The sequence below is a fragment of the Atheta coriaria genome, unplaced genomic scaffold (genome assembly GCF_025399875.1).
Source record: "Atheta coriaria isolate IRGN ID8LTWV9N9 unplaced genomic scaffold, Caltech_Dcor_3.1 hic_scaffold_3_pilon, whole genome shotgun sequence".
Classification (NCBI taxonomy): Eukaryota; Metazoa; Arthropoda; class Insecta; order Coleoptera; family Staphylinidae; genus Dalotia; species Dalotia coriaria.
The window spans coordinates 5101065-5123499 of record NW_027045445.1 but is presented as its reverse complement, the minus strand read 5'-3'; the positions used below and the strand labels follow the sequence as shown (position 1 = coordinate 5123499).

General features: G+C 38.4%; 1 protein-coding gene across 1 annotated transcript; it reads right to left on the bottom strand.

The window, feature by feature from the left end:
- Window positions 1-123: 123 nt before the first annotated feature.
- On the bottom strand, window positions 124-22084 carry LOC135804319 (uncharacterized). The gene is given in 14 exon segments (XM_065318149.1): window positions 124-3191; window positions 3264-3334; window positions 3437-3556; window positions 3616-3909; window positions 4034-4315; window positions 4377-5020; window positions 5023-5196; window positions 5199-5312; window positions 5366-5566; window positions 5670-5896; window positions 11342-12028; window positions 12834-13060; window positions 18313-19175; window positions 21626-22084. Coding segments are annotated over 13 exon segments (4752 nt in total). The 5' UTR covers window positions 18748-19175; window positions 21626-22084; the 3' UTR covers window positions 124-1915.
- Between the last annotated feature and the right edge of the window lie 351 nt (window positions 22085-22435).

Here is a 22435-nt window from a genome sequence, read left to right as displayed (position 1 = left end):
GACTAAAGTTCGTGACTAAAGTACTTTAATCACGGTTTGGCCATTCATGATTAAATTACCACTTTTTATGTCTCAAAACCATGAAAAAAGTAAAAGAAAAATTTAAAAAATCAAACACATAAATTTTCTAGTTAGATTTATATTTGTCAACAATAATTAAAGTATTGTTAGTCCGTTTTATATAATTACAAAATGAGATTACAATATTTTTATTTATTTTCATATCAAGTTGTTGAACAATGCGAAATCAAATCATTTTATTGCTGCCTTTGAACGCCACAAACAAAAACGAAACCAAGACACATCATTTATCTTAATCTTCAGTAAATTGAACATTTAATGGTAATTAAAAATTATCTCTGCACTTCATGGTACGTATTTACAGTATGTACAAGTTTCAAACGTGTGTGACACAAAAAATGCATGAATTACACGAATAATAACAATTTTTAAGATTTTATTGAAACACATAGACTTTAAAAACGTTTTTTTTTTCTTCAAATACACTTGTGTTTTGTATGTGCTTAGATTAATAATGAAAAACTCATAGTATTCAAAGTCCTGAAAGTGTTAAATATTGCTTTGCTTACAGTTGTATTCCTAATCAATCTGCATTCGACTTAACATCCGGAAATACATACATATAAACATGTGTAAGTATCGGATCGAGTAATGAAAAAGTTCAGATATCTTTGTTCCCTTAAAATGTACTTCATTCATTTGCGTCTGCCGGCCACCGTTTTCATGTAAAAGCTGTCAATATAATATATAAAGTCAATAAACTATTCAGCTTCAATATAATCAACAAACCGTAGAATGTGCAATGTCCAACGAGCCGCCATCTTGGAATATATCATCTGATTCGTTCAAATTTTCAACTCAAACAGCTTAAAATACAATTTTCAGTCGTGTGTCACAAATGGTAATGAATCTGACGGAATCTTGTATTCGATAAAATCAATTCTCATCAATTGACACATGTTTCGGTTGAATTCAACTCAACGAACTTTTTAAATTTTTTTTGTTTTGTTTGCATCTCAATTGGTGTTTGTTTCATTTCCATACAACTTACTCAATATTGTGTTCATCTGCATTACTAATATGTATATAATATCTTAATACAATTCAATATTTTATATATTTGGCACCATAATTTTCTCATAACGCGTACGTGTACTAAACGAAAATGTTTGCATCGATGTTTCGTACACAACTAATAACTCAATTCCTCTGATTATTATAAACGTCATCTACGTCATTACAGTTGTCTGAATGTTTCTTGTGTTTATAGAGTCAACATTTATCATTTTTTTTCGCTAAAGGTGGCGCATTAGTGAAAGTTTAGTTTTTGTTGCTTTTTTATTTTTAAATAGATATTACGCTATCATTTTATTTTTCTTCATTTCCTATTCAGCGCTATTCAGATACCTCTATCATAGTAATTGTAATAATTATACATTATATAATATATATATATTTATATACGATCTGGCATAAGACTTCAATATCACCACTCTAGTTGTTTTTTTTTTGTTTACTTTTAAAACGCTTTTATCTTTAGTAATTTGAATTAAAATCGTGAATGTTTTGTGTTAATTAGAGACACTTTAGTTCTTATCCTAGAATTCATCATCGTTAATTATTATCTATAAGATAGATAAGTGAATAATCATAATTGGCAGTTGATATTACTTAACGTTTTTTTCTTAAAATTTTTTCTTCTTTTGTTTTGTTTTGATTATGCTAAAATAAACGTGTTTATTTCTATCGTCGTTATCATCATCATCTTTATGTTTCAGAAAGAAGGCGTTGCTTGGTGCAAATTACCTAAAACGAGCTCGAATCATATGCATCTTATTTTTCTCCGGAGAAATATTCACGTCCTCTCTTTATAAGAGGAGGTTGTGGATTATTCTCAAGGCGGTTTCTCCGCCACCTCATCCTTATCCCTAATGGCTTTCAGAAGATGGCTGCGTAGTTCCGACTCGGAGCTCCGCCACAGCAACACCAGTTCATCCTTGGAGAGTCGTTCCAGCGGCGATCGCCCGTTGGAGTTCCGCGGTGAGCAATTCGGTGGTGGAGGCGCCGGTGGTAGTGGTAAATCCTCCGACGTCACATCCGCATCCAATGACTTTGACTGATCGCCGAGTTTCGTACGATGCGCTGGTTCTGGATCCTGACCCAGACTCTGATGTCTTTTATTTTTCCTCCCTGCAGGCCCACGACGTCTGCTTGATGATACTGAAGTTGTTGCTGTGGTTGTTGTACTTGTATCTTCTACTTGTATGCGAATATGTGGATTTTGTTTGAATTCTTTACGCCGGTTCTCGGCCATACGACTTTGTAGCTCTAAGTGAAGCTGTTTGTTTCTACGCGTGGCTTCATCATCGGAGCTCTTGGGATCTGACAATGGACTAGTGAGACTTGTAGTCTCATGATTATTACTGCCACCTATTGGTGGGGGGCTGAGGAGATTACTACAACTGTGCGATTGGCTATTATCGCTCAATGAAGACCTTTCCTTTTCTTTTTCTTTTTCTTTATCTTTATCCTTAACTAAAGTCTCATCACTCCTCCCCAAATCTCTCCCACATTGTGGAACCAGACGGTCCTTATCAATAGAATCTCTATACTTTGGAAGCGTAGCCAATTTGCGTCCGATGCTCTCAGCATCCGAGAGTTTTCTTTCATGTGTGAGTTCATTGACGTTTTCAATACTCAACACAGGCGACTTGAATTTCCCAGCACCCGCAGCTCCGGGGACTATCTCCAGATAACTGGATCTCCTGCTGTTGATATCCGGTGGGCTGGAGTTGAGGAAATACGAAGCATCCTTACTCAATCTACGTCCCACAGCATTCCGATTGATGGTATGGTTGCTGTTGAATACACTATCCGTACTAAAACGTCTTGAGGAAGCCAGACTGCTGGAGCTTGCCGCACGGGACTTGGAACGTGGGCTGAAGATCAACGGTTTGTTGAGGTACGTCGGCGACCGGTTGTTGGTCGTCGGTTTGTGCGTGGCAGTGTTGTCGAATTTCGGACTTGTGCGCTTGAATGTTCGCTGTATGATGTTGGGACTAAGCATACCCTTTTTCTCAGGACCCTCAGGGGAGTTTTCTGGTGATAGGTCACCTTCAGCAACTTCGGCGACACTCTCCAGAGGTTGCTCCCGTTCCTCCTGCTGTTGCCTGCGAAGTGTACTTGATATTTTCACAGTAATTATCAGTTACTACCTGGTGACAGACTTCCGGGGGACTCACCTGCGTATCTCCTGGATCATCTCGAAGAACTGGGCCTTACTCTTGCGTCGCCGACGTTGTTCGTGTTCCTTCTGAAACAATTCCTTCATCAAGGGGAAGTTTGATTCATTTAATAAACTATTTGATTTGATTAGGTATCATGATGATGATTTGCTGATGGGAACACTACTAACCCGCTTGATACTCTTTTGGAAGAGACTCGTGATTTGACCTTGACGAATTGTATGCACCAGTTCACGGGCTGCATGATGTGGGGATACTAATTCAACGCAGTTGATAAATCGATATAATTTCTGAAACAATTTTTGGTTAATTAAAGTTGATATTAAATTGTGGTATTTTGAGGTTATACCTGGCTGAAAAACATAATGTTCCTACTCCGCCACACGGATCCCTTGGGTTTCTCACGCAGATGCGGCAGCGAGTATCGAAAAAACAAATGCTCGACGAGCAGGATCAGCAGGCCCATAATCATCCCAACGCCAAGTAGAATAAAAACGCCCGTTACCGCAGCGACGCCGAGCGGACGCGGTTGGGCGACTTCCGTTTCCAGCTTGAAGCACGGCAGCCCACCGTACCACTTCTCCTGCAGGATGTCCATATAGCCGTTGCTGGAATATTTCGCTATCACGGCGGATATGCTATCCTGGGAAATCGTCATAAATGTGTTGCAAGTGAGCAATATAATACAACGTACGAGATTCGGTCTTAAAGTGAACCACAGGTGATAAACGACCCCGGGAGGTTTTTTATGACGGAGAAGTTATTACCTTGAGCGGAAATCCTTTCGTCATCCCGATGGCATAAGTGTCCTCGTTAATCGTGTCGCCAATCTTTTGCAGTTTACAGCCGTGGTCCGTTGCGCGGTAATAGTCTAGGATCGGCGTGTCGGCGATGAGGATGTCCAGTGACCCATTACGCAATCGTTCGATACCATCTTCAACATTCTCCAGCGTGAATTTATGCATGTGTTCCCATAACAGACGATTTGCTTTCTGGACGTAGAATTCGGAAGCTGAGGATTTCGGTGTTCCGACTTTTTGACTCAGTAACTATAACATAACCAAATTTTAACCTCAAAAAAATATTTAAGGTTATAAAATGTAAACTTACACTTCTATCGTGATAATTACTGACGGTGTTATGAAAGAACAACCCAGCGATCAACGCAGCTATGTTAGCAGTATAGCTAGCTACAAAGATGACCGAAAACCCTCCCCAGACATTAATTAGAAATTTATTGGGCCAACTTTTTGGGGCTTTGAAAGCAACGAGATGTCCACATAACAAACCCCACATAACCCACAACGCTGAACTCATCGAGAAATTTTTGGACCTCTGACGGCCCCATGGATTCAACCCAAACGGGGACAACCATTCATAAATAGCCACAGCAATGGCGGTGATATTCAAACTGGTAAAGATGGCGATCCACAACTCTGGAGAAAATGGCAGGAGGAAAGCCATCAGTGGAATCTCCGATTTCTGCTGGGGGGCGGCAATAAAAGACACTCCACTAAAAAAATACGGCACGCTGTAGTCGATCACCGCACTCCTCGCGCTGGAGACACTCAACGAAGCAAAAGACATATGCGCCGTCCCGGAAACAAGGTCACCCACAATCCCATTCCATCGCACATCAGTATCATCATCATCAAACTCATCTTGATAGGATCTACCTGATTCATCTTTACCGAAACGATAACTAAGGAATTTTTTACCAACTTCACGTTTTTCCGGGTTTTCCGAATCATGGTTTTGCTTCCAAACAAACCATCAGCAACGATGTACAACCGGAAATCAAATTCCAACTCCTGCGCGATGTTCTCCAACAGATCCATTGCTAAACCATAGCAACACCTTGTGCGATACTTGAACTTCTCAAAGGGTGACGTATCACCCCTGATCCTGGACTGGGTTTCATCTCCTCGTCATCATAATCCGCCCCGTTTTCTTCTTCCTCCTCCAACCGGTGCTTGTATTCCATCTCGTTGAACACTAGGGTTAAGTTATCTTTGTCCGCTGTGAGCACGCGATGACAAGGAAGGCCTGAAATTTCATACCAGTGTGATATGTGTGCGGTGGGGTGGCACATTCGTTACCTCTAAGACACTGTCCGTCTTCGTCCAGCTCGGACTCCATCACGAACGGAGGCGCGAGAGCAGTCACCACGCGGAACACAGTACGCGCTCGTGTCGACAACGCCGCCACTGACAAATCGCCTCCCGGCCACACGATCGTGTCCAGGCGCACTGCTCGCCCCGAGACGATGCCGACCCGCTTCCATCGTAAATTATCACCCTCTGGAACGCGCCCAATTAAAAATTCAACGAATGGAATGAAAATTACGCACATTATTCTTCATTTTAACAAAAAAATTTTTTTTTCAATTTTTTATTAGCTTACCGTAATCCTGTGAGTTTCCCGATGAATTATTACTATTGTAAGAACTAGTATTATTATTAGCATTAGCATTAATAGGGTTAGCAATATCGTTGTCCTTCGATGTGTGATCAGGAACTAAATTCAGAATCTCGAAGTTTGCTACTAATGATTTGTCCAGTTTGTCAACGCCAATGTCTTGTATTAGTTTTTTCCCGGCCAGCGCGTCCGTGCAGACCGTCTTCAACTCTCTACAACAACAATAAACAAACATGTATATTAATGTGCGGAATGTTTGTGCCAGATTGTTGAATTAGGTATCGTATCACTAGGAATATCTGCACGAGACACTTTGGAATGTGTTCTTGTACTCCAAGTCAAGAAAATCGATTTCCAGCCGAAAACTTGCACGCAACGCACATCTCTATCGACGAGGAACAAATCAGATCGCATTACATCACATTATATTAGCTGTCGCATAGTCTCACGTATAAGAAGTGATTTATTAATATAAAACTTATCTCTATTGATTGGTGATGGACAGTTTTCCTTCATTAGCAATATATAAAAGTGAACGTTTTTCTTATTTTTTTATTGAACTCATGAAAAATAGTTATCTTTTTGTTCGGCCGAAGATATCTGATCCTTTTTTGTCTGCTGGTGTGTGGAATAAAGTTTTTTAGACTTTGTATCGTACGGTTAACCTAGATTTCCTTTCTGTATCGGGGAAAAAACTGTTTTTTTCTAAAGGTGTTTTTTAGTCGTTTGGAAGCATGGAAAAAATACATTTTCCGGATGATATAACACGACCTCGAAAATATAAACGATATAAACTATATCTAATATAATTCCCAGGATAATTTCCTGATTTATGCAGTGTTTTATTGCTCCCTGTGTTGTGATTTGCGAAATGGAAACTGAGGTAATTTTCTTGGAAACCGGAAACACCTTTTGTGTTACCCAGATTACAAGATTAATTTACGACATTTAAACATTTATTATTCTTTTTTCCAACCCGTGACTAAAATTCGTGAATAAAATACTTTAGTCACGGTCGTTTATAAAGTTGAAAAAAAGTTTTTACACTTTGTATTTATTGATTAATTGGTGATAGATATTTTTCTTCTTCCTAACCCGTGACTAAAACCCGTGAATAATAAACTTTAGTCACGACCGTGTTTAAAGTAGAAAAAAGTGTTTACACTTTGTATTTATTGTTTAATTGGTGATAGATATTTTTCTTCCTCCTAACCCGTGACTAAAACGAGTGAATAATATACTTTAGTCACGGTCGTGTTTAAAGTAGAAAAAAAAGTGTTTATATTTGTATTTATTGGTTAATTGGTGATAGATATTTTTCTTTTTCCCAACCCGTGACTAAAACCCGTGAATAAAATACTTTAGTTACGGTCGTGTATAAAGTAGAAAACATTTTTTTATACTTTGTATTTATTGGTTAATTGGTGATAGATATTTTTTTTCTTCCTAACCCGTGACTAAAACCAGTGAATAATATACTTTAGTCACGGTCGTGTATAAAGTAGAAAAAAAGTGTTCACACTTTGTATTTATTGTTTAGTTGGTGATAGATATTTTTCTTCTTCCTAACCCGTGACTAAAACCCGTGAATAATAAACTTTAGTCACGGTCGTGTTTAAAATAGGAAAAAAAGCGTTTATACTTTGTATTTATTGATTAATTGGTGATAGATATTTTTCTTCTTCCTAACCCGTGACTAAAACCCGTGAATAATAAACTTTAGTCACGACCGTGTTTAAAGTAGAAAAAAGTGTTTACACTTTGTATTTATTGGTTAATTGGTGATAGATATGTTTCTTCTTCCTAACCCGTGACTAAAACCAGTGAATAAAATATTTTAGCCACGGCCGTGTTTAAAGTAGAAAAAAATTGTTTACACTTTGTATTTATTGGTTAATTGGTGATAGTTTACTGCATACTGTTACTACTAGTATGTTTAGTGTTTCGGGGACTTTACAGAAGGGCTTTGTGAAGGTCGTGCGCGTTTACGCAGTTGTAAATCACGCTCAGCAACTAATCCGCCTTCGTTTTCCGAACGCCTGCCTGCTCGACGTATGCCTATTTGTTGGGATAAACGTCCTGAGCGCCCCTGGGCGGTGTTGAACATTTTAGGGCTTCAAGGTTTTCCGAACTCTGCTGTGTGTATAATAAATTGAGAGAAAATAAAATTCGTGCATTTTTAAAATTTTTAATATTTGTTTTATGCTTGGCGCTTTGTGGTTTGCGGTTTGTGGTTTGTGATTCATTAGAACCAACAATGTGAAAGCTTTTTATTCCGGCACAGTCAGACATTAATATTGTAAGCACGTCACGGCGCGCCGCGGCATTCAATGTCTGCTCGTGACCGACGAAATTGCGCACAAATTGCACGTACATGTATGCAGAATCCCTCCTTGCTTCCATCGAAGTGTCCTATATTTTACGATTTTACATAAATTTCAACTTTGCAATGACGGATTACAAAAAATCACGAAAAACTTTGTTCAGTGTTTAAAAAGTAATAAAAATGATATTAAATTACTATCAACGTTTAATTAAATTTTTAGTATAACCTAGACCTAGATTTTCTGATGTGATACTTAAAAACTTTGAAAAGTCTTCGAATTTGTTTCCGGCTTGAGGTGAAAATGAATGCCAAATGCTTGATACTTAAGCAGCGGGTAATCCGGTGACATTCTATCGACCTTGGAAGAAAAGCGATAAAACCACACCGCATGCGCTTGGTTTTGTGTCATTAGTTTCCGTCTCATCTTGCTCTTACGCCAGCCAATGTCAAAAACGTAAAACTTGAGAGTGAGAAGTGAAAAAGTCGAAAGATTCAAAAACCGGCGCCGAGTGAAGGGTGGAAACTGAAACGTTGAAATCAAATACGAACTGACAAAAAGTGCAGAAGTGCCGGCTCAGATCCTAATCCTAGATGAAGGTATGTGTTGCTGGAAGGCGTGTGGGAATTTATTTGTGTGTTAGTGTGCGGATAGCCGCCGTCATATTCGGACGATCCGTGGGATTATCGATAAGTCTCCGGTGATTTCGAGTCACGAGTCACCTCTCAAGAAGCTATTCTGACATTTATGACGGTTAGGTGAAAATAAAAAAAATTAAACCACAATTTTTTTTCAGAAATTTTTTAACACCCTGTATGTTATTTTTTTTTAATTAAAAAGTATTCTATGTCCTTTGTACTATTCTTAAGAATATTTGTGCAAAATTTCATGATGATTGTTTGAGTAGTTTTTGTGTTAAAAGGAAACAAACACACAAAAACACAAAAAATAACTTTTGCATTAAAAATATTAATAAAGATGAGTTCTAAGGTCTATTACTTGATACAATAGATGCACTCATGCGGTCAGAGGCCTTTTAAGCACGCTGGCAGTTGAAGTTGAGGTGCTGCTGGAAGTTTATCGCTTGAATTTGCATTTTTTTACATCGCACGTTTGCCAAATGACTAATTTATCTCGAGGTGAAGAAGTTTCAAGATATTCAAGATGATGAAGATATAATTGTGATTTTTAATGAGTTATTTCCATTTTTATTTGTAAAACATTCCTGTGACTAATATAACAAAATTTAAAAAATAAAAGAAGCCATAAATACTCAGCAAGAAATAAAAGTAAACAACGCAAAGAGGTTTAGACGAAGCGCGCAATAAAATATCGCGCGACGCTTTCCCGTCGAGTGTATTATTTATTTTCATCTGCGCTTGTAATGATATCGTAAATTCGAGGAGCCGGGCGCGAGCGAAAAACTCACGACTGAAATTGAAAAATTTTCGTGTATTTGTGGCCGAGTAGCAAAAACAACTCGGCAGGCAATCGTCAATAGCACAGGCGATAAAGGTAGGATATTTATTTGATGGCGAATAATATTTATGTGCATATTTCCATTAAATTTATCAAACACAACAGCTCCAAGCACAGCACACAGCAAATATGATGAAAATTGTTTAATTTCCGAATGACATGAATAACAATATTGATTCGGTGAGTAAAATATTATGTACAGATTATGACTAATAGACCTGTATATTATTTAATGGTAATTTATTTTTAGGCTATAAAATAAACGTGTTTAGTTTTGGTGTAAATCCGCTGGAGGTGAGTGTAACGTGTTATAAATTATCATTACGCGTTTCGGAAAGCTTTACAGGCAGGAAGGTTGTTATCTACACACGGGGGAGATCGCAACATGCAAGCGGCTGGAGATTTCGGCCAAAAATGCGCATGAGCACGCCTCGATTTATTGCAATCGGTTCTGCATTATTCACCAATTCTATTCGGGCTGAGTGCCCGGGGGATATGCGAGTGGCGTTTTATATTTTCCTGTGTAGAATATGCACTTTCGTCAAAACAATCTCGAGACACGTTTAAATTTAGACTCCAAGGATATTAAAATAAATAAATTATCATATTCACTAGAAGAAACAAATATTACATTAGAACGCCACCTAGGGCTGAATTATATAACTAAAATCATTATAAAATCTGCATAAGAACTTTAAAGTCTTATTTTACATCTTTTAAGACAAAATTTTAGGATAAAAAGTAGCCTATGTCCTTTTTCATGTTCTAAAGTATCTTCCTACTAAATTTTATTAAAATTGGTCAAAAGGGTTTTGAGTTATTTAGTAACAAACATCATTCATCAGAAATTCATCATTTAAAACATTAATAGAATTAATATTTGCATAGTACTCATCTCTAAACGCTTGTAATTCATAAGTGGACGTAATAAAATTTATTTTTTTGACGTAAATTTAATTGTCCGATGGTTTTGAAAGGCATAATGACTTGTGCCGGACAAACTCACCCAGCGCACAAATGAACGGCCGGATAAAGCAGACCGACTCGTTTGAAGTTGAATTATTTATCGGTGAACGAGCGATTTCAAAGCGGCGAAATTATAGAAACGCCCAAATAAATTTTGCATAAATTCCACTGTCGAAATTCTGTTATACCTCCACCACTGCCCAATTTTTATTGATTTCCACGTCAATTTAAAATAATCACAATTTCATTACTTTTACTTTAATCAGAAATCAAGTGCATTAAATCAAAAATTTCTTCGATGAAGATAAAGTAAAAGAAGAGAATATTTAGTGCTCGGCTGTCATTGTGAATGTGAATGAGTAATCATGAAATAATGAGAGCTTTAGACTAGCTGCAATCTGTGCTGTGTTTCGAACGGAAGACGGATGACATCCGCGCAGCAAAGCTTGCATAAAGGGCAAGGGCGACAGTGCGACGCCGTTCGTAATTAATCCAAACTTTGCGCCAGTGATTTAGCTCCACCGGCGCATCCACCATTCCTTCAAAGTTAAACTCGCTCTCTTCGTGTCGCGCTTGGCTTTTTTCGCCGTTTAAATATGCCGTCATACTCATAAATTCGGCGTCGGGAGTTTTTTGTATCGCTGTGCGAAAAGTTTTGTTTGACTTTTAATTTTGTTTGCTGCTTTTTGCTGCAATTACCAGCGCGGCGCCTCCACCATTAATTGGCGTGAAATATTTCAGTGTTTTTATTTTAAACAACTGTTTCCTAGTAAAACTCTTTACATTTATATGCAGATTAAGTTAAATTTATTACTGGATAAGAGTTACTTATTCAGAATTTTTGTTTGACATAAAAATCTGTGAAAAATACATTTTTGAAGTTTTTACCTTCCAAACATGGTTGTAAAAGTCCTCTCCTTGGTTCCCTGCGGTCTCCAGCAGCTGGTGAACATTTTATCATACGCGAGGCTCTCCACCAGCCAATTTGGCTCACGTTCCAGGACAACCCGTAACGCCGAAACCACAAGTCGCACGGTGCCCTTCACAAGATGTCGATCAATTTTTACCGGCACCGGTCGAATACTCAACAACCCGACCGGCAGCTGTGCGGAACGCTTGCTTCTTGATTTTACATCACCACTATTACCCCCACCACTACCACTGTAGATGGATTTGTCGTCGTCGGGGCGCTTCCGCGATTTTTTAGAACTTTCAACGCCATTTACACGATGATTGAACAAAAGGAACTGATCGTTTTTTAATAAATAATTCACACTCATATCACTCAGCTCGCTGCGCAACAGATAATCACGCGGCGGCTCGTTAGCGGAACGTTTCAATCGCGCGTTGGTCGTCTGACGAAAAAACTGCACTCGCTGCTGTTGTGTGTCCGGCTCGTCGGGCGTTTCGGTGAGGTTTTTCAACGAGCGCGTATATGTGTCAATCCAAATCCAGACGAAATGACCGTCGAGCATGTTTAATCGTTTGGCATCCTCCAGGATGCGGATGGCTGTCGGGCGGTTTGTCATCAGGACGACTACACCACGTGTCGAACGGGAGATATCTGCCAATTTCCTGAAAATAAAAATTTTAATTTTTAAAAATTTGATAAATTATTATGATAATCATTAATTTTCTTAAAGAGAAAAGTATCTTTAGAGTGAAGATTTTTGTTTCCTAAGCGTTGGTAAGTTTGTTTTCCTTTAACCTTGGAACACTTAATTCCCGAAACTGAAGACGACGTCGTGAGCCGTCATACATCACTGTCGGCCTTCGTCTTTCAGCGTACGCTTCGTTAATGGCGAAAAACCTCGAGGAAGCAATAAGAAAACAAAACGCCGCGGTCCACTTAGACCTCTTAGTCGTCATTGAGGTTTTGAGAAGACGTTTTTATAGCAACGACGAATTAGTGACATCTTCTTTGGGTGGCAGCGCCGCATCTTGACTACGTTGCCCGGCGCCTCCACGTAATGCTCTTGGCAGGTGATTGTAAAGTGTATTATGTCTGTGTGTGTGTGTGCGGTGAAAATTCTGCTGACGTGTACTAATTTTATTTGTTCGCTAGTTCCGCATCGCTCACGCTGTGTGCATTTACCTTATTCTACCTTATTCTCCGACAATATATCACGCGGCGTTCAGAATTCATATTTTCGTATATTTACTTCAAAATGCTGTAAATTCAAAATAAATACTAAAAATTTATTTTAAATGTTTATATTAAAGGTATTTGAACATGCTTTTAATAAAGACAAAATAATAATCATCCCTTGCAAGATAAACATACCGACACGCACCATAATGAAAACTCGCAAGCAAATTAAATAAACCAAGCGGAAGCGTGCGCGCGCCCGCACGCCCGCCACATATGAAATTTAATTACCTGAATATCTGTTGAGCCCTCAAAGGAGTCGGCAGCTGCACAAGGGTGGGGTGGAGGGGCGCGGCGGCCAGCGGATGCCAGAGCTCGGGGCGCTGGAGGGCGCTCACCGCCGCCTGGTCGGCGAGCAGCGTGAACGTGTGCCAGTGCGCCTGCAGCAGGACACCGCGCAGCGCCTGCACCACCTCTCTGCTTGTCGGCGCGAGGTGCATCTCCAGGGCTGAGGATTCCTGAAATTGTTTTCCACACATTAACGCATACTCAAAGTTTTTCAAAAGGTTAATGGACTTGGAAGGAAACTCAAGACACCAAATTTAAATTTTTAATAAAAATAATAATAAATTTAGATTCTGGAATAGTTTATAGACATTTCAGTTAAAGAATTTTTAATTTATCTCAAATAGTTTTTGAGTTATTTGATTTTAAAGTTTTACTTGCTCCGCCCCGTTACCACAACCTGCATATACATACTAGTGATGTTTAATACCTCGTAATTTTTAATTCTAACCTTAAATATTGTATTTTTTATGCTTGGGTTTTTAATGGTTGTAGAACAGAATATTTGTGTTACTGGTTTATTGCAAATGCCACGCTGAATGGGAATGAATAATAAGTACAACAATGGCGGTCGTAAAAGTAAGAGTCGAGAAGCAACGACAAAATGCTATTTCTGGCGGATGTGTTTTTTATGTAGGTCAGTCTCAGCGATGGCCTGTTCGGAACAAAAGGTCGACAGTCGGCACTAACTCGGACACCAGACCGCGGGGGCGGCCGAAGGGTGAAGCGGAATATCCAAGAGGGAGAAGTGCCAATGTGCCAATGTGCCAACCTCTGCCCTTCGGCACAACACAGAACTCGAAATGGTGTCGGAAGAAAAACAACGTCGAAATTCCCATTCCTCTCTCCCAGGACCAAAAAGTAAATGTTTTATATTGTTTCGCTACATGCTTTCCACATTTGCATCTCCAACCCAAAAAAATTTGAAATTTTGATTAAAAAATAAAAAATAAAATTAATTTGTGTTTTTAAACCGGTAAAAACTAATTTTTTGTATAAATAAATTAGAAATGTGTTTCTGCACTTAAGTGACTCAAAGTTTTTGCATTTTTTTGCGTTAAGCTGAAAATAAGCTTTTCTTGATTCCTAGGACTAAGACTTTGGCGTCGTCGCTGCTGTCCCTTAAGTTATTAAAATTTAATTCGATGAAGTTTTTGTCCTCGCAAACTATCGCCGCTTTTTGCATTTTCTCTTCCTGTTCGTCTTCATTTAATATTCCGATCCGGTTAAAACAAGACGCACTTAACTTTCCAGGTAACTGTCGACGACAGCTCCAATTAAAACCCCCAGTAAAACACAACCAAACTAAATCCTCTTGATAATTTATTGATTGTGATAAATTTACGGTGGAAGAAAAATATATTCTGCATCTCATTGCATTTGGCGCTTATTACCGCGGTTGGTGAAGGCGCCGGGCGAGGCAGGGTTCGACCGCAAACGGAGCGGTCATTTGAAATTCAAGGCAACATAACGCTTTAGCACAATCGCGTTAGACGAGTGCGAATACGCAAAATGTAGCGCGTCATCGATTTTCCCGCTTTTCCAGCGCGCCATGGTGAAGGCGCCTGGCATTGCAAATGCAAACAAAATCAACCTGAAGTAAAAACGTACAAATAATATTTTAGAAAAGGAATTATAATTGAACTTGACTTGATTGTGAGTGTAGTTTACGATTACGACATGGATACGAATCGGTTTGCCTTTGAGATTCCTCCAAGGATGAGTTTTTCGCTATTTGCGCGGCGGGCTGTTTGTGATTTCGTGATTTTATAGTGGCAACTCTTCGTCGTTTTGTTCCCGCTTGTTATCTTGCGCGTTTTATGTGTCTTGCACGAGGATCGCCGCTCGGATAACGTTTTTATCGCAAAAGTACACTTTTGGAATTACAGCCGCACCAGAGCGCGCACAAAGAAACATGTTTGTTGTAACATTTTGTTCAATTCGATTTATTACATCAAAAAATTAATTTAATAGAAAAATAAATATTTTGTGTTTTAAAATTGATGATAAATTGATTTCTAATAGATATCAATCATTTAAAACTTGTAAAACTCGTGAATACTTAAAAATGTAATCAAAAAGTGTGGAAATATTGTCTGAACCGCACAATAAAGATAAACTTGATAAAGAATTTCCAATATCCATTGAAGAAGCCTCCGTTGAGACACAAAAGCAGCGAGACAAGAAAAAATCCCCAACGAGATGACTTTCGTGGCTTCCCGCGACTTGAAAAACGGGTTTTTAACCAGCAACTAAGAAAACCCGAAGTGAGGAGCAAGCAAGAGAAGAAGAAGTTTAAGTGGCACGCGAAAATAATGAATATTCATCTCGTCTAATCCCAATAGGCCGATACTTTCGGTTCACATAATGCTTTGGCTAAACAAAAGCAATTCACTGTTCGGCAACTTTCTTGCTGCTTGCGGTGAAATGTGCGTCACATTGACTTGGTCACTTTGTCTTCGCCTTTGGCGGAGCAGCGATTATAAATACGGGTGCGTCGCATCTGGCATTTGTCCTTAATACGGGTGATCTCATCCATTGCGCGCCGCAATCGATGATAGAATGACGGAATGAATGAACGCTTGACTGTAATCCTTTTCCTTCGTTTCCATCACGTCTCACCATCGTACTTCAATTACTTATGCCTTGTCTGGATGTTCTTTTCTTGGCACATGGAATGGATTTGGGATTTGCCAATCAGGCGGTCGTAAATTTTCCAAAATAGCGTGAGGAATTTTAGTTTTTTGGAAAAAAATTGTTTTCAGTGGAAAAAATGATTTTTACTCGAATAATTTAATTTTTACTGTTCTAGGGATGTAAAATAAATTGTTTTTTCTGCTCTAGGGCTGTAAAATTATTTTTTTGTTTGATTTTGAATTTTTCAGGCAAAAAATCAAAAAATTACCAAAATTTCGGAAATAATTTAACTTAATTCACAAAATCTTAACTTTTAAGCACAAAAAAGTGAGTTTCGTGTGTTTTACACACAATAATTATTCACCCACTATATTTTTGTGAATTTTTTTCTTCCCTAGGGCTGTAAAATTTATTTTTTTCTTTGATTTCAAATTTTCCAAGCTAAAAGTCAAAAAAATCATAAAATTTCGTAAATAATTTGACTTAATTTACTAGAATTTAAATTTTAAGCATAAAAAAGTGATTTTTGTGTGTTTTACACACAATAATTATTTTCCCACTATATTTTTATCATGTTTTTTCATCCCTAAGGCTGTTAAAAAAATTTTTTTCTGCCCCAGGGCTGTAAAATCAATTTTTTGCAATTTTAACCTCCAAAAACCTAAAAACTAATATTTTTATCACTTTAGATAGCCCCAAATTGAATTCCCTGAACTATCAAATATCAGTATTCCACCCAGATTTGACTAAACCAACATTTATCGCCTGATGAACATCGCTGATTGATCGCACAGGATAATACCTACAGAGACACACTAACACACACGCAAATAAAATTGAATCCAATCCCACAACAAATACACATTGTTCCCCGCATTCAGCTCAACTATTGCAATCCGAGCAAAACTTTAATTAACTCCTCCTCGCGCCATAATTAATATCCACTAATGTTCACACACGTAATCAAAAGCCGCCCCGAATTGAATTACATTCTAATGGTAATTTAATCACACTTTAATTAACGTATTTGATTATAATCTAACCGCAGTTTAATCACAATAAAAATTAACGACGTGTAACATAACCATGATGATTGCTTGTATAATGTGAATGTTTGAACACATTGTATGTTCGTGTTTGTTTGCTGTTAGTGTTTGCCGCCGGCGAACGTACACGCATTTGCATTTATCTCAATAACCGTTATCAAAATACGAAAGCGCGCACACTCAATCAATGAAAAGCCATGCGAACATCCCCTGCGACGTGCACAGGGTGCACAGTATTTATATTTTATCACTGTGTGCAATCAAATGAAAACTGTGTGCATCCTGCGTTTCTAATGCATTAAAATATTCGATTTTCAAGCGTTTTGGCTTTTTGCATTTGAAAATAATTGAGGTTATGTTGTTTTAATAGCGCCGCGTATAAAAAATGCTGGTTGCGGTGTGGTTTTCTACCCCTCTTGCGGCATCATGGCGCGCGCCCGTGTTGAAATTAATTACTGTAAGCATCGCATTGGGAAAGTTTATAGCGCGGCCCGCTGACGCTGGTTGACTCTTAACGAGTTAAGTAATTACGCCCCGATATGCCGATAATGGCTGTGCATCATTATACCACCCCGATGAATTAAAAAAATTGATTAAATAATACTTGAAATAAAATTACCGAAAAAATTTCATTGACGTCAGTGTTGAGAGTAGAAATAAAAAAAGAGGGTAAAAAATTTGTTCATTATCATAAGAACGTCTCATCAGAGCGTTCACGTAGACAAATATTGGCATAGCGATGGCTGAAAAGGCGAATTACACGGATGGAGCATAATGTGAAGGCGCCGGGCATATGCATACAAAAGCGCAACGACGCGCGGCGGTTGTGGCCGAGGGAATTGTCGGACGTTCCGGCGATACAGGAAGACTGGCAAATTGAGTCGTTTCCGCAAAGTATACGAGTATGTCTCTTCTCTTGTTATGCACATTTGGAAGACGGAATGTTTTTCAAATGTAATTCAATCAAATTCTTAATTACAAGCGCGTATTTTATACAATTAAAATTCAATCGTTGTTTTGGGCTTGGCCGACCTACATTCGTCGAATGCAAAATTCTATTAGCGACGCACAAACACGAGAGTTGACAAAAGTCCAAGCGCGAACAGCTGGCAAACAAATAAATTCAATTTGAAGTTATGGTTCGATGGCTCGCGCGCGAAAACTTTTCGGCAGAAAAATAAAACTGAGACTCACAAGGAAAAAAAATGACTGCCGGCGGGAAGATTGACAAAGAAACTTTCCCGCAACCAAAAAAGACAAAAATAAAAATTTGATTCAACGTCAATACAAATTACGGATTATAAACTTAAAAAAAAAAAAAAAATAAAAATAAAAAATAAATTTATTTTGGATTTAGTTGTCAGGTAGTTATTAATGATAGTAATTTATTTTTATGTGGGTTTTTATGTAGATGCTCGTATCATCGTTTGTTGGAAGCCGCACAGCGGGGATTTTCATAGGACAGTAGCTCCTTTGTGGAGGCGCCGGGCAAAACCGTTTTTTCTCTCTCCTTGCCTTCGGTAGCAACGTCCTTACACTGCAACTTGAGCGCGGGCTCAAGCTCCAACTAGGTAGTTCAAAAGCAACCCCTGAATACTGAACCAAGCACAGGGAATAGCATAAAACAGGAGCAAGAGCAGCTTAGGCGCTTTACACGCACGTACACGTGCCAAGAGCTTCCCCCAACACAAAAAAAAAAATTCAAATACAACCCAAGACATTAATTTTAATTCAATTCTTACCGAAGTACTAAATCCGGTTAAAAATCCTTGATCCTTTGCCCAAAGCACAGGAATACCAGCATAGGTAGCCGCCTGGGAGACGGTAAAAGCCGCCGGAGTGTCACCGATGAGCAACATGGCGACGACGTGCTTGCCCTCGAGTTGTCCGCAGAGACGTTCCAATAGACCCGAGCTAAAAGTGCCATTCACCGGCAATTCCACGACGATTGTGTCCAGTGTTATGTTGTACACCTGTCGGCCAGCATGGATCGGCAAATACCCAGCAGTTACATTCGCAAGAGTTTTATTAAAAGCTCGACTGAAACTTGGCTCTCCAGGCGGCGCTGCAATCGCCACGTACATTTTTCCGGTTTTTCTTTGGCCGCGCGTTGAAGGCGCTGCCACCACCAACAACAGCAACAACCAGAAGAACATTTTTGCTTGTATTTTAAACATTTTTTGTTTTTATTTTCTAAAAAAATTATTTTTTTGTTGTTAATGGATTTGATTTGTTTTTTTAAGGTTTGTGGATGTTAACTTTTGGTTTTTCTTGACTTTTGGTTGTGGGGTGTTGTTTCAGCCGTCATACTTGTTTCGCGAGGTTGTCGCGCGTTGACGACGACATCCTGCTTCCCGGCATTATGGTGTCCAGATCGATAATCAGGATCAGACGTTTTGACATGTTTCGGTGATTTTATTTTATTTTTCGTATTTTTATGCAGATATTTATTAATTCAATTTATTTTGTGTTATTTTTAGTTTTTATATTTATTTTTAATTAATTGCGATTTTAAATTTCACTTTTGGTTTGTTTTCTTGCTCTGGATCGCGCCCGGATGTCATATTCCTTTTCTGTTAGCATTTGATGTCAAATCCAATGTCATCTGCAACATAAAAATATTTATTTTGAATATAAATTAATTTGCTGAATTTTGTTGATGGATTATTTAATTAAAATGTCAATATTTTATTAGTAATCAAATTAAACTAACAAAATTGCCAATTTTATATCAATTTTTTATTATTTTTTTATTTTTAATGCGTTTAACTTTATTGCGTAATTAAGTAAATACATTTTGGTATAATTTTAGCATTATGCATGTTAACCATGTTAGGATATCAAGACAAAGTGACAAAATAGGTTGATGTGGCGAATCTGGGACTGCCTGAAGTCGTCGCGCGTTAATTTCGCGCTGCAAAGTTCACTCAGCCGAGCATTACATTTAGTTTGGCGAAATCTGCGCGAATCTGCACGCTAACTTCCAAGCGACGAGCGCCGGAACAAGCCACTGTGAACTTCTTAATGCCTTCGCACACATTACTCAAAAGCACAAGTATACATTCATAACTAACTTAAATAGATCAATTTACTGGCTAGGCATTAATAAAATTTCTAAAAAATAATTTTTTCTATTTTCACCACAAAAAATGGTATTTTAAACACAGATGGCGAAAACAGTGATTAAAGTAGGGGAGAGGGGGGCAAAGTGGGCCCCAAAAGCGAAAAAAGGGGGCTTGTTTACCTTTTTTCACTCGTGACACTATTTTTTACATCCTTGTTCAGTATTCAATATTAATAAGCCGTGTCTATCAAAATTAAAAAATTCAGAATATGGGGCAAGTGGGCCCCCGCCTATAAAAATTTTGCTATTACCTTTGTATCCATTTTTTGCTTATATTATTTTTTTTTTCATTTCTTACTTCGAATTTGTTGATGTGAGTTACTTTCCCCTCTTATTTATCAAAAATTTTAGGGGGCCCACTTTGCCCCTCAATCTTTTAAGCCTCCTGAGTTTTAGGGGGCCCACTCTGCCCCCAGGGGCCCACTTTGCCCCCCCTTCCCCTACTTTAGCCACGGGTTTTAGACATGGGGTGGAGCTTGCGTCTGCGCATTTATCTACTGGCTAGGCATTAATAAAATTTTAAAAATATTTTTTTCTGTTTTCAACGTTTTGAGACACAAAAAGTAGTATTTTAAACACGAACGGTCAAAACAGTGATTAAAGAACTTTAGTCACAGACTTTAGTCACGGGGTGGAGCTTGCGCCTACGCATTTATCTACGGTGCAGCACAAAACCATATGATTGTTCAAATACAAAAACTGAACGTGAAAAAACTAAAATATAAAAAAAGAAAATAATGGTGTATGCAACTTTTGACTAAAAGATATTAAACACTCACTACACTCACTCTTAATCAATCCCGTGACTAAAACTCAATTTTACCCTCTTGATACTTAATATTTTATTAAAACCCAACAAAACATAAATTAATACATTTATACAACACTAATAAACTAATAAATATTGACGTTTTAATGAATCAATCAAAATGTTTCCGTCATTGTGGATTTTCCGGCTTCCACGCTATCAGGCTGATATTTGCGGTTGGAGATTTTAATCGACGCCCGGCGGCTGAGCACTAAATTCCGAAACTAATTTAGCTAAACGATTCTACGTTTGGTTAATTTCATTATGTATTACGTCTTGCGTATTACGTATTACGAATGTGGAATCTAACACATTTCTGCGTTTCTTCTTACTCCGCGCGCTTCTCAACGCAATCTCAACATTTGATATTATTACCTCGACTGAGATAATGAGCGAATACGAGAACAATTTCTTCCAAAGAAAAGAAAAATGTTTTAACTGTAATCATCATCAATTATCATAATTATCCTACGAAATAATAATTACTAAATTCTTTGTTTAATTAAGTCATTTTCTTTTCTGTTTTTTCTCCCTCAGTGGTAATTTAACGTTTCAATTCGTATTTTAATTCGCTAATTGGTTTTTGTCCGTTTGTAAATGAATGACAGCTCGGTTTTAATCATTCAAACTTTGCGTGTTCAATTAAGTTAATTAAAATGTGTTTTTTTCGAGGGTTTTTGATAAAACAATTTTCTACTTTGTTGATTTTGTTGGCGGAGAGGAAATTCCGGCGGCGGCGGCGGTGGCGGTGGAGATGACTATTGTGTACGCCAAGCGGCTGATAGTTACGTAATCGGCGCCCTGCCGAAAATACGCCCGATTCGATTCATTTCACCTTCTTCCGCGCGCCGCCCCCCGCACCGCTGATCTCGCAAGAATGGCAACTCGTTGGATTTCTTCGCCCTGAGCAGGAAAATCATAAATAATTCAACCGCCGCCTGCCGAGAAACACACGATCCTTTTGCCGCCGCCGAAAACATTAAACTCTCAACTCGAAAACACTCCGGAAGCGTAATCATAATTTTCCGAGCGCTAAAACACTCCTTATGATTTTTATATTAATAATAAATTTCATCATTTTAAGTTTTTTGCTTAAAAATTTTATAAAAATAATTTTACTTACGATTAATTTGCTTGTTGGTGTTGCAGCGGACGAAACAAATCTTTATCCGTTATCGGCAAATAAACAACTAACCAAAACGCGCGCCGGAAGAACAAAACTACCCTCAACTCGCCACGCAACTTCTACAAAGCGCAAATTATCCCCATAAGCATGGATTTTATATTAAAATTTAAATTTTAAAAGTTTTTCACAAGTTTCCCGGATGATATTAAAAGTTTTTCTTCTTTAATTTATAATTTTATGTTTAATCTTGATGAATGTTTGTTGTTGGTTGTTGGTTGTTAATTATTTTGTGGATTAATATTAGTTAGTGTACACAATGTGAGTTCAAAACGAAGCAAAGGTGTCGGAGGTGTACGAAGCCGTTAGAAAACTGCATGCGACGCCGCGCGTCCGGTACGAGGGGGTGCGGGACAGCGAGATGAGAGAGGGTGGCAGGCGCGCGGCGAGAGACACGTCGGGACGCGCCGGGGACGACGTACTGTGGCGGCAGCCGCGCGGTGCGCGTCGCTCGGCCGCACTCGCCGCCGACGGAGCGCCGGTCGGACGGACGGCGGCGCGCACGCGTCCGCCCCAGAATCGATGGACCCATCCCAAAACAGGGTGCTTGCACCTCATCTTCGCTGCTGAGGGTGGCACGCGCGTACGCCTTCATTATACTTGAGTTTTCTTACGAGTACAACTAATTGTATTTAGTAAATGTATAAAAAGTTGCCTAACTGTGTGTACTCGTATATTTGGTTGCCTATATTATAATAAAAATATTTTTATTTAAATATGCAAACAATGGAAAAATATTTAAGTTGAAGG